The 15,373-nt window shown below is 42.2% G+C and overlaps 1 protein-coding gene across 3 annotated transcripts in view; it reads left to right on the forward strand.

Moving 5' to 3' along the window:
* Positions 1-3,924, forward strand: part of XRCC5 (X-ray repair cross complementing 5) — a 52,825-nt gene extending 48,901 nt beyond the window's left edge. For all 3 annotated transcript variants that reach the window (XM_048486303.1, XM_048486304.1, XM_048486305.1), the window contains 2 exons: positions 1,468-1,539; positions 3,028-3,924. In XM_048486303.1, the coding sequence (XP_048342260.1) occupies positions 1,468-1,539; positions 3,028-3,042 (87 nt within the window). In that variant the 3' untranslated portion in view covers positions 3,043-3,924. The remainder of the gene's footprint in view (positions 1-1,467; positions 1,540-3,027) is intronic.
* The last annotated feature ends 11,449 nt before the right edge of the window (positions 3,925-15,373 follow it).

Genomic DNA, 15,373 nt, shown 5'->3' on the forward strand with positions numbered 1-15,373 from the left:
TTGACAAGTTGCTTTTATTTCAATATTGCCTATATTATAATAGTATTACATCTGTGATTCCAGGGAAGGAAGATACAGGCATGATGTGTTGAGATCATGCAACCTTCCTTCAAAATAACCTTTGCAAATTTGTGCTGCCTTCTGGTTCAAAGACCATAATATCCAAGCAGCCTTAAGTTAAACAATTACAGTCCAGGATAAGCATGCCCATCAGATGGCAAAAATGGTAAACCAAAATGTAATGTGGTTTTCCTTATTTTTCAGGCTGGGATGGAAGTAGTATTTGTCTGTTAAATTAATTTCCTGTTCATATTGTGCTGGAAGCTTAAGTTAGAGTGAAATTGATGGCCTTTTTTGGGGGGGGGGGCGATATTCTTCTGTTCTGTTCATTTTGCATGATACCTTAATGATACAGAGAGAGATGGGTGAAAACCCACTCCGAGTTTGGGATGGAAAGCAAAGTGTATAAGGAATCCAAGAAAAGTGTATATTGTCAGATGTCAAATTATATTTAATAATATTTATATAGCCAGTGTAGTACAGTGGTTGGAGTGCTAAACTAGACTCTGGGAGATCCAGCTTCAAATGTCCTCTCTGTCATAGATATTTTCTACGTAACCTTGAGTCAGTGAGTCTCCTCACAGAGTGATTATTATTCCTATTCCACCCTGTCCCAAGCCTATTCACACCACCCCAAGCCTCCCATTCCACCCTTCCCCTAGACTCCCCATTCCACCACTCCCCAAACAGGAAGCTGCCCTACCAGCCCGGCCCAAGTCTCCCCGCTCCTCTGCACCCCCTCTCCCACCTCCCAAAGACCGAGCTGGCCCTGGCAGGGCAGTGGCAGGGCCTGGGAAAAGTGCCCCTTCCTCCTCCCCCAGTCTTTCACTCCCCAGCCCCCAAAACTAAGCCAGGCCCTGCAAGGCACCCACAGTAAGCACCAATGCCTCAAAGGCCCCAGCAAAAGCCCCTCTCCACCTACCCCAAAAATCTGGCCTGCCCACTCTCACCAACCCCAAAAAACAGGCCACACCTGGCGAGACCATGGCAGGAAGCTGCCCTCCCCACCAGCCGAGGCAGCATCTTCCTCATTCCCCCCACCCTCCTCCATCCCAAGACCAAGTCAAAGATTTACCCAGCAGAAGAAGTGAAATGTAAGTTGGGGGGGGGGAGAGAAGTGGCGGGTTGAAGAGGGAGAAAGCAGGTGGGCAGGAACAGTGTTGGCCCTCAGATCAGCCTGATCAGTACCCCACCTGCCTCCCCACCCTCTAAGTAGAGCCCATTTTATTTTAATTTTAAATAGGCTTTACTGCTAGTTTTACAAGGTTTCTCTAGCACTGAACACAACAGGTTAATGATGACCACTCTTGATGGAACTCCAGCAATGTCCTTTTTAACTATGTCTTTCAAGAGTACCTGTTGGAGGTTGCATTTGATGTGAATTATTCAGATGCATTTTATTTACAGTTCCTTGCTCCCAAAGAAAAGTCCATGGAAATTTCACCAGTGGCAGATGAAGGTGGCGATGTTGATGATCTTGTAAGTACTTTAACAATATCTTTCATGATTGTGGAAGCAATTAGGTTGGATGGGGGATCAGCATGTGCCATAAATACCCATATCAGCAGGAGGTGTTTCATACTTCAGTATTCTAGGGTAGGACAGTCCATGAGTCAGATCCAGACCTTAAGTGATTCTTCTTATTTATAAAAACATTTCTCATTGTTTTAGCTTAGATGTCAGGTCCTTAAGGTTTAAGAGAACAAAGTTTGACCAGAAAGAGTGTAAGTAAAGTTCTGTGTGGGAAGAGAATCCTGTAAACACAGTAGTATTATACTCCTTCTGACAAAAGAGGTTCACAGGGTGGATCCAACATGAGATTGCTGAAAGGATTCATTCAGAGATCAACATTCTCCCCTTAGGCTTGAACCAAGGGCTTGGGTTTCATGATTCACTATGTGAACATCCTTTTAAGATGCTAGTTAGTTTTACTTATTATGTTTCACATTTCACCTTCCTTATGTTTACCTACTTTGCGAGTGGTTCTCGTCCACTCTTAATGGGCTGGTTTCTCTTTGATTGGCTATTGTTTTAAACTTGTCTCTGTTTGTAGCCCCTGCCTTGTCCCACTTTTCTGTTGCTTGTAACTTTTAAGTAAAGATTTGTTTATTTTACCACATTTACTTCCTGTCTTTCTATCCTCAAAAGAGCCATTAAAACCATTCTCCCCAAAACATGCATCATTAAAACAGTTTTTAAAAAAGATTAAAATACCTACTAAGACATAAAGCCAACAATTAAAACATTCCTCAGGGAGAGATTTTATTGAGGGAGTGCCAAATGAAACAAACAAAAAAAATTACTTGCTGGTGAAAGATGCAACACAAGGGGACAGACAACTCTTCCTGGGGAAAGAGTTCCAGAGTTTTAGTCCTATGACCAAGAGCTTCCATCTGCCTAACCTCAGAAGGCAAGGCTACCTGAAGCAGGACCTCTAATTGTAGTGGTCTGGTAGGTTCATAGATTGTCCTTCAGGTATGTTGGTCTGAAACCATATGAGGATTTGAGGGCAAGACCAGCAGCTTGAATTGTGGCCAGCAACAAATTGGGAGCTAGTGTAGCTAGCCTTTAATAATAACCTTTAACTTACTAACACAAATAAAAAAACAGAACGTTCCTTGGTTTTAAATTCATGCAAGGGGTTATGAGATGAGAATGCTACTGTGAGATCCTAAAACTTGAAACTGTATTTGCGTGAACAGAATAAGCTGTACGCATACCAAGTGCCTTTCTCTAATCACTGCGTTGTACAGCCACCCTTCCGGCACGTGTGCTTAGCGGGGAAGGCTGTGAAAGTGTTTGGTTAAGCTTTGTCACACATATGAATAGGATATATGAATAGGTCTGTCTCAAGCTTTAAGAAGCCACAAAATTTTTCTCTTTAATAAACAGTATCTCTTGTGTCCTGTGTAAGCCTTAGCTTGAAATCGGTGTCCCCCTTGCCAAAATTTTTGCTTTCTTTTGCAGTTGGACATGATATAAGTGGATTAGCAGTATCTAACAATCTGTGGATCAGAAGATGTCCCTGGATTTCAACATAAAGATCAACATAAAGAGTTCATTGGTGTGAAATTGTTATAACTTGCTATGCAAATATGTGGGAGTGTGTTTCTTGGCTTGCATAAAGCCATAGTGTATGTTTATTGCCACTATAAAGGCAGGTGACCCGGGTAAATTTTTGCCTATGCTCACATATAGGTATTCTGTCCTTTCCAATTTGAGCCTGCTAAACACATCACAAATCAGTCATTATATTCAAGGTTTGTTGCCAAAATGTAGAATTGACAGTTACAGAATAGCTAGACCTTCACTCAAAAGATGGGCCATACTTCTAAAAATGTAGTAGCTGCTGCTATAACTCCAGAGTAGGTCCCATCATTGAATCTCTTCTGTTAGCTGTCTGAAGCAGGAGGTCTTCCTTGTTGTCGTTCAGCATGTAAAAAAAGATGGGGCGAGAGCAGGTAAAGTACTGGCGAAGATGGGGTGCGACAATGGCTGCCCCCTTTCCCATTGCCTGGGAACATTTGCAGTTGGTAAGCATAGCCTTTAGTGTGAATCTGGCAGTCCTCCTCTAGAGTAGTTTGAAGCAATTGACTATAAATTCCAGTAACTTTTGCCCTCCTTCGGTTGTTTTTGGAAAGCTTCCTTTTATATTTTTCTACGGTCTCTTATCTTCAGCTCTTTTTCTAATCTTTTTTTTCTCATGTAACTTGAATGTGTTGGGGTCTTCCTGTATGTCAGCATCATTAATACAGAGTTTGTACACACTGACACATGCTGAATAATGTGTTTATAGTTCATAATGTTACTGTAGGAAAAACTAAAATGCTAAACATTAATAAACACTGAAATATATAGCAGGAATTTTGGTTTCTAGATTTTTGCATTATACAAATGGATGACTACTTGTTTAGAAAATACCTTTCTTAGCGACAAAGGAGATCAACTTTTGGATGCCACCAAGTACATGACATGAAATTTGCAAGCCTCTTTAGATGTTACCAAGCCCTCCTGTTTGTTGAGCAAGGACATGAGGATTTTGAATCAGGCTTTCCGTGCCAGTTTTGTGCCTCGCAGCTTCCCATCCCCCTTCTTTGCATGAGGGCTGCTCCCATGACCATATCACTCGCATCTACTTTTATCATTAAAGGCCTGGCAAGGTCTGCATGCTTCAGAATAGCTTCTGAGGAGAATACTTTCTTTAACTCCTCAAAAGCCTTTTGCAGGTGCTGCAGTCCAGGCCAGCCATTCTCCTGAGGGGGAACTCCACCTGGGTAAATTGGGAGATGAAATCACAATGGAAATTGCAGAACCCTAAAAATGATTGTAACTGACACTCGTAGCTAGGGAAAATGGAGCCTGGGGCAAAATCTGAGCCCCCCCCCCCCCCCCCCCACGAGTGGCCTTCCTCAATGTGATTAAACAACTTTTTTTGCATCAGGTCATATCAAAGTCACCATCACATTATAGAACATCCCCAACTCACAAATCTGGGTAAAAGCCAGATCCAGATGATTTTAAACAGATCCTCATGAATTCCTATGATTTTTGCATTGGAATGAAATGAAATCATAGAACATGTCTTAGTCTACAGGCAGCACCAAAACAATCATGCATCACATACTCTGTGGTGCCGCAGTGGTGCAAAAACCTGCTTGAAAAACATGGATCCTCATGATTTTTGCACTAAGTCATCCCAAAATATCACAACTCCAGTCATTAGCCACATGTCTGAACACCGCAATCACATGTCTAAACACAACACTAACACCACTTCGTGATTCTGCAGTGGTGCAAAAACCTGCTTGAAAAACATAGATCCTTGTGAATCCTCATGATTTTTCCACTTGGTCACCCCAAAATCACCTGCACATCACAGCTCATAATATGCTTCTCTCAAGTCCAATTTGGTGAATATTCTCTGCTTAGACAGGCCAATAATTCTTTAATCAAGGATAAAGGGTGTTGGTTGGTTGTTGAATGGCATTCAAAGCCCTGTAATCCATGCAAAACCTAAGAGTACCATCTTTCTTTTTTCTAAACCGCACTGGTCTGGACAAGGCAACTTTCAAAGGGGGAGGGGGAAAGAGACTGACGACTGCATCCACCTCCCATCAGGAGGAGAAGTAAGGTCCAACATAAGACTGGGCATGACAAAAAGGGACAGTTCTTGTTGAGCTGTGGCACTTCTTAAACCCCTAAGGATTACAAACTGACTGATTGACTCCATATATTAAAAGCCAAATAGAAAGAAATCACTTACAGTAAATTGTCAGAACATCTTTGGATGATGTGTTAGAAAGTTCTGTAACAAAAAGCACTGACAAATGGAGGCGGATTCCGCATGGCCAAAAACAGCGGTGTGAAAACGGTATAAACCCTTTTGCACCCTTTTAAACCATTTCACACTGCTGTTTTTGGCCTATGCAGAATCTGCCGGAGAATGGTAATTCAAGGTGATCATTCTAAGAAATTGTTGGGCATTTGAGAAGGTGGCTTAACTTAGAAGAATTTGGCCCTTTCCTGATTTCAGATTTTAAATGTCTCTACTTGGTACCACATATTATACTTTCTTGGGGATCCAAACACCTTGGATTTCCATGAGCAAGACTTTATGCCAATTGTAAAAGTCTGTATGCCTTTCTTACTGGACAAATGCGTCTCTGTGCCCATCTAGGAAAGCTGCATGCTTTCTAGGCATGCCAGATGCTTACCTGTGCCTATGCAATTTAAATTACTTGATAAAACTGAGTATTCCTGTAAGTTGCCTGAAATCTGCCAGAGTGGATTCTTGCAGGAAGGAGTACAATCCCTGAGAATTTCACTGGAGGATAAATCATAATATTATTGTTATTCACCCCCATGAGTCCTGTGGGGGAGGGCAAGCTATAAATTGGGGGGGGGGGGATAATGTTACAAAACGTGTTTAATTGCCCAAGACATTTGGGCCCATTTGTTAGTTACTTGGCTAGGAGTGTCCTTTGGATGAGGGATGGAATCCCTGAAAATATCCAAATTGGACTGACAGCCATAGAAATTAAAGCTGGAAATTTCCGTTGATTTCCACATTTCCACTGATACACGTATGAATTAAAAATAAACAATTTTTAAAAACCTTTTTAAAAATGTAAAATTCAGTATTGCCACGTTAAACTTGAGTGGGGAGGGGTACCAAAAACAATTTTTAAATATTGGATAAATAAGTAAGAAAATAAATCATTACTTCTACAAGAAACAAGCTCAGAGTGGCCTTCACTCTGACTTGGCAGAGCAGGTATATGTTTCCTTCAATGACCTCCTTCCCTTTCTCCCCTGTCTTTCTCAGTGAAACAAGTTTCAGAGGGGAGCCCTAGAGAGTAGCCCTAGTGATCTACAGTAGAGCAGCTAGATTTGAGTCTATTTGAGCATTATATCAACCAATAAGATTTTTTTATAAGCTTTTGAGAGGCAAAGTTCCCAGTCTAAGGTGATATTGCATTCAAATCTAGCTCTTTTACCATCGCTTATACTGCTCAAATCTTGTTGGTCTCTTGGGTGCTACTGGACTTGAACTGGGGAAACAAGCATTTCATGTCTGCTGTGGTGGAATTAGGAGCAAATAAGGCATAGTGTCTTCAGCTGCCTTCCCCCCTCCACATGGTAGAGGCTGAGGTTGGGTCTCAGGAATGCATATCCAGATTCATACTAAGGGCATTCATCACTATAAGCCAGTCAGTTGCATATATATATATATGTGCATACATGTACTTTGCCCAATATCCATCCACTCTTTTTTGGAAACGATAATACCTTCTAGGCAAATTATTCTTGCACAGTTATATGTGATCTCCTGCCTTCCACAAGATGCTGGTTGCTTTTGGCCATGTGAATACTCATTGGACTCTCTACCCCAAAGGCTGTTCATAGAGCCGGATGTCCGAATTGGATTTTGCTCATAGATTCTATTCACAGCTTACATATTTATTAATTGAATGTTGCAAGAAAAGCATTTCAAAAATCAATGCAAGTACTTCTGCTTCCCCCTGTACACTAGAATTTTGCGCTGAATTTGTCATTAACTGGCATTTGCCAAATATTCTTCAAAATTGGTTTTTCTTTTTTTGTGTGTGTTGTATGGGCTTCGAAATATAACAGCTGGCTAAGAAATGATTATTTAATATACCATTTCTCTACAGAGAAAAGTATAATGGTTGGCTCAGACAGTGAAATATAAACATTTGATGGATATAAAGCTCTTTGCTGTATGTTTCTCAGTTTGGAGCTCATTTGTGTTAAGGTTTCCCATTGGACTATATTTACCAAAGTAAACACCATCTTAAAGTTCAGTCTGTGATTTCAAGCACTAAGCACAGTTAGATAAGTCAGGTTGGTACTACATTTTAGGAGTATTCAGGTCAAGATGGTTTTATTTTTACTCAAGTTCCCTGTCTCCATAGGACTTTTAAAACTGTGTGCAGCCACTATATTTGAATGTTTTAAACCCGTCCTCAAGGCCCAAGAAAATGCCTTTTTGTTAAAAAACAACAACAAATAAGCTCTTCATGTTCAAATATCAATTGAAATATCAACAGCTAAGACTCAACAGAACCCTGAGTTGGAAGAATCTCAGTCCGTTTCCGCACGGAGGCGGAAGCGGCTGGGTCGGCGCATTTCGCGCCGACCCGACGACGCTGGGACCATCCGCATGGATGGTCCTGCGTCGCAGGGCAGGGGGGCGTGTCCCCAGGCCTCGGCGACACACCGGAGGCCCGGGGACGAGGTAAGTGCAGGGAGGGAGGGGGGGGGAAAGCACCGGGAAGCCGCTGCCATTTGCACGGCAGCGGCTTCCAGCCAGCGTTTCCAAAAAACCACGCTGGGGAAGCGTGGTTTGGAAACGCCGGCTCGGCGGTGCGAGGGCGGCGCGGCTGCGAAGCAGCTGCACCCCCTGTGCGAACAGCGGCCACGCCGTCCCCAGGCCGCCATATTCCGCCCGTGCGGAAACGGCCCTACAGTATTTCTGCAAAGCAACTAGGATTTGACTTCTGGCCAAAGGAAATCCAAAGATGTGCCCAAAATCACACTGAATTGACCATCAACATTAATAAACATGATAACCTTAAGACCCACTAGTCTGACACTCAAATGACTATTCACACAACATAAATAAAACATTTTCGGAAGGGGGAAAAAGTGTTGGGGGCAGGGTTCCACACAGGTTTCACCCTCCAAACATTTGGGAAATGTTTTGTTTATTTTCAAAACAGGTTATTCTGAAAACTGGACTAGTGACTTTTCCCCTGAAGCTGTTTTTAAAACATTTCCTGCTTGTTCTGCAGAAAGCTGGAAACTTTTTATTTTTCCTGCCCAAATTTAAAGCTTTCTTGTTTATTTTCTCAGTTGCTCATGCCCACCATTTTCTGCTGTTTCAGTTTGATTCTCCCTGCTGCCCGCCATTTTCTGATTTTTTCCCACAGATACTTCCTCCGCTGCCATCATGGCTAGGCACCATTTCAGTGAATACAGTACAAGTTGTACCTGCTGATTACGGCAACGTGTTTTCTCCTTTTTTATTTTCGGTGAGGTATCATTGAAGCTTTGAAGACTCATGCTTCAAAGCTTCGAAGATACTTTATCAAAAATAAAAAAGGGAAAACAATGGGTTGCTGTAATCGGCAGGCACAAAACTGAGTTTGTTCTTGTGCTTCAATAACTGAAATGGCACCCAGCCACAATGCCAGTGGAGGAGATGTCTGTGGGAAAGAATCAGAAAATGGCAGGCAGTGTGGAAAATCAAACTGAAGGGGCAGAAAAGGGTTGACAAAAAACCCATTTTCCTCCGAAACTTTTTTCTTTTTAAAACATTTCCCAAAAGGTTTAAATGGTTTCTGCAGAAAGGGCCAGACGCTAAAAACCAAACTTGCTCATTTGTTTATTCTTCTTTCTTGAGCTGATACATGACAGTGATTTGTTCTCATTATGTAGAAGAGGACCTTTTAAATATTAAAAGGAAGCAAACAAGCAGAGAAATTGTCCGAGCTAGCCCTCAAACAACAAAAAGGAAGACTGGAGGGCTGTGGGAAGGAAAATACATTGAATGATTTTTGTATGCAAATATTCTTGTTTCAAGTGTTATATTATGAATCTCACTACGTGAGAACACACTGTTTTGTATAAGCATATTGTGAACTAATTTTAATGCAGGAATATGTGGAATAGCCTGCATTTTTATTCAGAAAATTGAAACAAAACTGGAACAACAGTAATTTTATCTCCTCTTAATTGGCTGTTTGGACAGTAGAGAACTGAAATACTTTAGGCACTGAGCTAAATTTAGAGTAAACTCCTGCTGTTTAGAAAGGTAATATGACTATGACTACATGGATGATAATTGCCATAGATGAATGAAGGTTATGGGGCAGTAAGGAGCCCTTCTCAACAGGTAACCATTTCTTTTGCAAGCATGAAGTCCCAGGCTCAATCTCCAGCATAGCCAGAAGTCTCAAGTATAAGGCACTGGAAAAGGCTGTTCTGCCTGAAGTCTTGCTGACCCACTGTCAATCAGAATGGACAATACTGAGCTGGATCGTCTGATTCACTATCCATTGCTTTCATATTTCATTTAATCTACTTTGCTATACCTCTAAAAAGATCTTAAAGTATACTGTCTTATACGAGCTCATTAGTAGAAGCTGTTTACATTCAGCAAATCTCACAATTCATTTTCAGTCTTCTGTGCAGTCCCAGATTGAAACTGGGCATGTGCACAAACTCAGTTGTGCCTGCACAGAAGACAACGCAAACAACAGTTACAGGTAAGTGCAACACTGTTTTCATCCTAGGTGGCAATAACTGAGGCCATCTTTTTATTGACTCCACTTACATCCTGCCTTCGTGCCCAATTGGGACCCAAAGCATCTTTTATCATTCTTGTGACCTCCATTTTATCTTCACAACAATCCTGAGAAAAAGCTTAGGCCGGGAGAGTGTGACTGGCCCAACGTCACCCAGCAAGCTTTCATAGAAGGGTATAGATTTGAACTTGGGTCTATGACACTCTAAGCACTAAACTACGCTGGCTCTCATCATGCGCTGATCTATTCTAGATGCATACACACAAATGCACGAAAGCATCCATTCCAAAACTGCCTCAAGACCCCTGTTCACAATTTCCATAGCCTCTGGATCTGCTGGGTTGGATAAAACAGTATCAACTGCATATTGATAGAAACTCAGTCCAAATATCCAGACACCTCTCCCAGAGACTTTACAAAGATGCTGAAAACCATGGGAGTGGGGCAAGAGAGTAACTTGCAGAATTCTAGAGGCCAAAGGGCTGGGCAGTGGTCTCCCAGTACCACACCCCAAAACCTATCTTCAAGGCAGGATTGAAACCACTGTAGAATAGTGCCTCCCAATTTAAAAAATACATTTCTCATTTGTATGCTGGAAGTTGGTTCTCCATTCCCACCCCCCACCCCCCAAAGGCTTTACTTGAACACGATACTCAAAAAAAACACCATGGAAGGGATGTGATTGTTCAGTAGATCACTAAATCTCAAGGGGTGTGCAAGTTCAGTAGGCTGTCCATGTGAAGGGCAGTTGGAGTGAAAATAGGAGATACAGGTACTAGGGAGTGCCTGTCAACAGCAACACAGCTGGAGTGCTAGAAGTGCCTTTCCCAAAATTCCCTTGTGTCTTACAAAAAAAATGAAGTCAAAGCTTTGAAAATTAATTTTTAAATACTGGAAATGGTTCCATGGAGATGCTTCCGCTCTGTTGTCTCTTGATGATGGAGGAGATATACTGTGGTTTTCTACTTGCTACAGGTTTTTTGTGTTGCTTTGTTTACTAGCACGCTGAAAGCACTGGAGTCATATTATTGGCTGGGCAGTTGTGCTGTTAACACCTCCAGAGGAACTGCATAATTTATATTTACTAATAGAATTTGGAGATAGATTCACACTTATCTCCTTCTCAGCAGGCTGCTGGGCACAGAATATGGCCGTGAGAACTTTTTCTTATGTTCAGAACAAATGGCAGACACACACTTAAATTGGATACTCTGTTTTTATGAGGTTTTTCAAAGGGAGATCATTTGTCATTTGTGTTCACAACACTGTCAGTAATTTGGTGTGTGAATTACTCGAGGTTTTAATGCCTAATATCTCAGACTGTAATGTGCGCAGCAGGGGCAACAGCCTTGGGTTGTTATGGATGAACCAGGATGCTTTTACAAGGGGTCTGGCCTTCTCCAGCAGAAAATGAGGGTTGCAATATTCCAGTCCTTCACTTTCTTTCTTTATTTTGTTTGTTCTTTGCCATCACCTATTTATTAGTAGGCCTTCCTAGCACACCTGTTACTCTTCTTGTCCTGTTCAAGGACCTAGAATAAAACCACTTCTTTTTGTAGTCTTCTGTGCTCCATTGGGAAGGATAACTTTACATTAGTGAGAGAAGTTAGTCCGTCCTCCCAGAATGTTCTAGAGCTCCAAGTCTTCAAGAGACTCAACACAAGGACTAAAATGATATGAAGACATCATGCATCATTTTGGCAATTATCTTGTTTCCATACTAAAGTTGAGTTTAAACAAAAAAAAACACTAGGAATTGTTGTGGGGGGATTCTTCATGAATGCTGATTCAAGGTTAAACACTACACTCAATAAAAAACAGAGTTTATTTAATGTGAAATTAAGCAATTCCTAATAATGGCTTTTTGTATCGCTTAACTGAGTTTTACAATGAAAAGTATTTAAGATGATTTTTAGAATCATAAGTGTTAGAAATAACCAAGCATGTTAATCAGGACATACACTGGTTCTGTTATGCTTCATAAGTCTGAAAATAGGTGGTTTGAAAATTGGAGATGTGGCTTTGTCACCTTAGACAGAACCCTGGTATTAACCAGTGAAAGCACACATTGTTATAAAAGTTGCTGTATGGGTACCATGCCAGTTATTCTGATCCATCCCCAGTATCTGATTGACAGCCTCTTTAATTACAGAAATGCCTAGGGCATTTGACCCCTGACTACAATAGAATCTGAATTAGAATTTCACCTTTATGGGTCTGTTGAAATTAATGGACTTTCTGCCTGTGGAATGAGCAATTGAATTGGATCTTGAGATTAGTATTATTAGTGAGGAAGGCTCTTCCTACTGGAAGAAAGCCTCTCTGCTTTTGGAACAAGTTGGCGGGACCCAACCCATTGATTTTGGTTTTTGATGTTGTGAATTCTGTCCCCCCCCCCCACCACACACACACACTTTTGAAGAGGGAATTCCTTCTGATACATAAGTGGTAGATGTTGAAAGAGTGTTGTGTTTGTAGGAAATCTGTGATGGGCAACCCCATTGAAGAACTGGACACCCAGTCACCATTCCAAGGCCACCCCTGGCCATCCCCTCCCTAAAGAGGTTTCCTAGCGGTGTGGGAAGGCTCGAAAAGTAAAAAAGCCTCCCACCACCAAGAAGTCAGTATGAGCCTCAATGGATTTACAGCACCAAAAAGGGTGGCTTAAGTCTGCAATACGGGCTGCCATCATAACACTGCTGAAGGCCAGGAGGGAGCCAATTAAAGTCGGCTCCTCCTCTGGCCATGCCCCTGGCCCGACCCTGCTATGCCAGTAATGGTGGCAGGGGCCCTGGGACATTGGCGCAGCATCCCATACCACATTGCACTGCTAAGGAAGCCACAGAAGCAGCACGCTGGTGAATTTGTCCCTCCACCAGGGTAAGTGTTGCTACCATAAGCAGATTTCCCCCCCCCCCGCTTTTTGATGGGGCTCTAGGCAGGGGCGGAGCAAGGGGAAACTGCACATGGGCACACGTGCGCCCTGTGCCTCTGCCCGGCACTGCTCGACATTGCCTCAGAACGCCCCCAGAACACCCCTGCCACACCTCCTCCACGGCCCTGCCACGCCCCTGCTGCGGCTCCGCCCAGGGCATCACGCCCCCATCCCATTGGTGCTACGGCACTGGCTCTAGGTCTCCCTGTTGCTCTCTTTTTTTCTTTACATGGGCTACAGGAAACTCCAAATTAGATTGGAGCAACAGTACTGAAGAAAATTAAAATCCCTTCCACATGCACTGCTTTCTTGGTCTATTTTGCACTTAATATTGCTGTTAAGAGCTCAGAGAGAAAAGGGCGGGTACCCATAATACAATACAAACAAATAACACTAGATTTACCCTGCAATCCTAAGCTTGTTTATTCAGAAAATAATTTCCCTGTGTTCAGTGGTCTGTACTCCCAGGATATTTCAACCTTTTTCATGGATCTTCTGCATAACTTGCAATTTGATTCTCAGCAGTTTTTGAGGGGGTGAGCTGTCTCATGGGTATGTGGTAGGACAACATATGAAGCTTGGTGGGTGTGCAAAAACTGGTGCTAGAATTGATACAGGCTTTTGTAAGGACTAGAAATGACAAGCAGCAATGGGGGGCATCTTCACTTGAGAGCCACCACTTTTATATAATTTCCTTCCCCAAGCCATTGAGCCAGCAATAATAGGTGGAAACCTGTTGGGCAGAAAAATCTATTAGCACAATTCTTCCACATTGCAAGATGACTGGAAATCTTCAATTTGTTTCTATTTCCTCTATTTTTTGCTGTCTTGGATGCCTCTGAACTCTAAAAAAAAGTCCTCAGAGAAACGAATGAAAATAAACAATTTGTTATTTTTTAGACCAATTGCTTTAAAATGAATGCACCACATAATCATAAAATATGCCAAAATTTATGTCTGAATTTGGTGACACATTATAAGCTCATATACAGTATATACTTGTGTATAAGTCGACCCGCATATAAGTCAAGGCACCTAATTTTACCACAAAAAACTGGGAAAACTTATTGACTCGCGTATAAGTCGAGGGTGGGAAATGCAGCAGCTACTGGTAAATTTCAAAAATAAAAATAGATGCTCACCCTCCATCTATACTCCTGCACCACCCGCGTCTCCCAGCCAGCAGGCTAGCAACTCACTCCCGAGCACCACCAGCCAGCTTCCTTCCCTGGCCAGCACCAGCCCGACTGCACGTGCACGCAGCCCCCAGCCTGCGGGGAGGAGCCAGTGAGGCGCTTGGCAGCTGTGGCACCGAGCTGTGGCACGTCGCCCCAGAAGACCTACTGCAAACTGACTCCACACAAGCGAAGGTGAGCGGGGAGCCCCCGCAGGCTGCCCTAGCAAGGGTTGCGGGTGGGAAAGGCAGAAGGGCTGGGGACTGACTCGCATATAAGTAGAGGGGGGGGGCTTTTTTCAGCACCCAAAAAGGTCTGAAAAAGTTGACTTATATGCAAGTATATTGTAGATTCCTTGGTACTATCCACCCGTTTTCAATGGCTATTTGTGTTTGAATTCTGCTTCTTGATTTAACTTGAACCTTCTAGTTAAAATTATGTTTAAAAATTATCTTTGAGTCATATTAAGGATGGATAATCCTTTAATGGTGTGGTCTTTGTCCCTGATATTATTAAATTGAAATAAATGTGCCCAAGGGACACCTTACAGCTACAGCTAAATGAATGAGAGTCATATTGATCCATGCACACAGCAGAAAGTAACGCAGACATCAGTTCATCTAATGTGTGATCAAATGAAATGTCATTTGTAATCAAGCAACTTAAGCTCCTGCTATGCCACTCTAATCCAGTAGTCTGGTACAGAAGCAGATGAAATCCTTAGATTATCTAGTTACCTGTTTTTCCAAGATGGATGAAACTTTACCTAGACATCCAGAAAATTAGTTGGAAACAAACAAAATCCAAAAAAGGTAACTTCTCTGTTGCCAGAAGAAAAAAGAAAGGGGATGTATATTTAAATGGTGACCTCAGAGGAAGGATTCTTGTTTACAATGGAAATATGTCAATCTCATCTACACAGTTGTGCAGACCCCACGCCTGCAAGTGGCATAACTAAGACCGATGCAATAATTAAAGAGATATAAAATGAATGAATAACAGCTTCCTGCATTCAGCTTCATTTGTTCCTGCTGTATGTTGCAATCAGACAGCCCTATGACTCCACTTGCCACATGCAAAATCTTGTGTGGATTTTCTGGATATGATAGGTAGCAGATGGAATGTAAGAGTATGTCCTTGATAAAGCTAAAATTGGGCAGACGTCAAAAAGGTCATGATTTTGTCCTTTGCACTTAATTCTTGGAAAGGTTTTTCCAATATGAAAAGTCATTCCAGAGAGAGCTGTTTTCCAGTACTCCGGAGTTCATTTTGTCCCATCTGGCTCATGTTTAGTTCCACAAAGATGGAAGAACACCATCAGCAATCAGGAGAAAGCACCAATAATGTTTTTTTTGTTTATTGATTATGTAGCT

Source organism: Sphaerodactylus townsendi, linkage group LG02 (genome assembly GCF_021028975.2).
Source record: "Sphaerodactylus townsendi isolate TG3544 linkage group LG02, MPM_Stown_v2.3, whole genome shotgun sequence".
Taxonomy (NCBI): domain Eukaryota; kingdom Metazoa; phylum Chordata; class Lepidosauria; order Squamata; family Sphaerodactylidae; genus Sphaerodactylus; species Sphaerodactylus townsendi.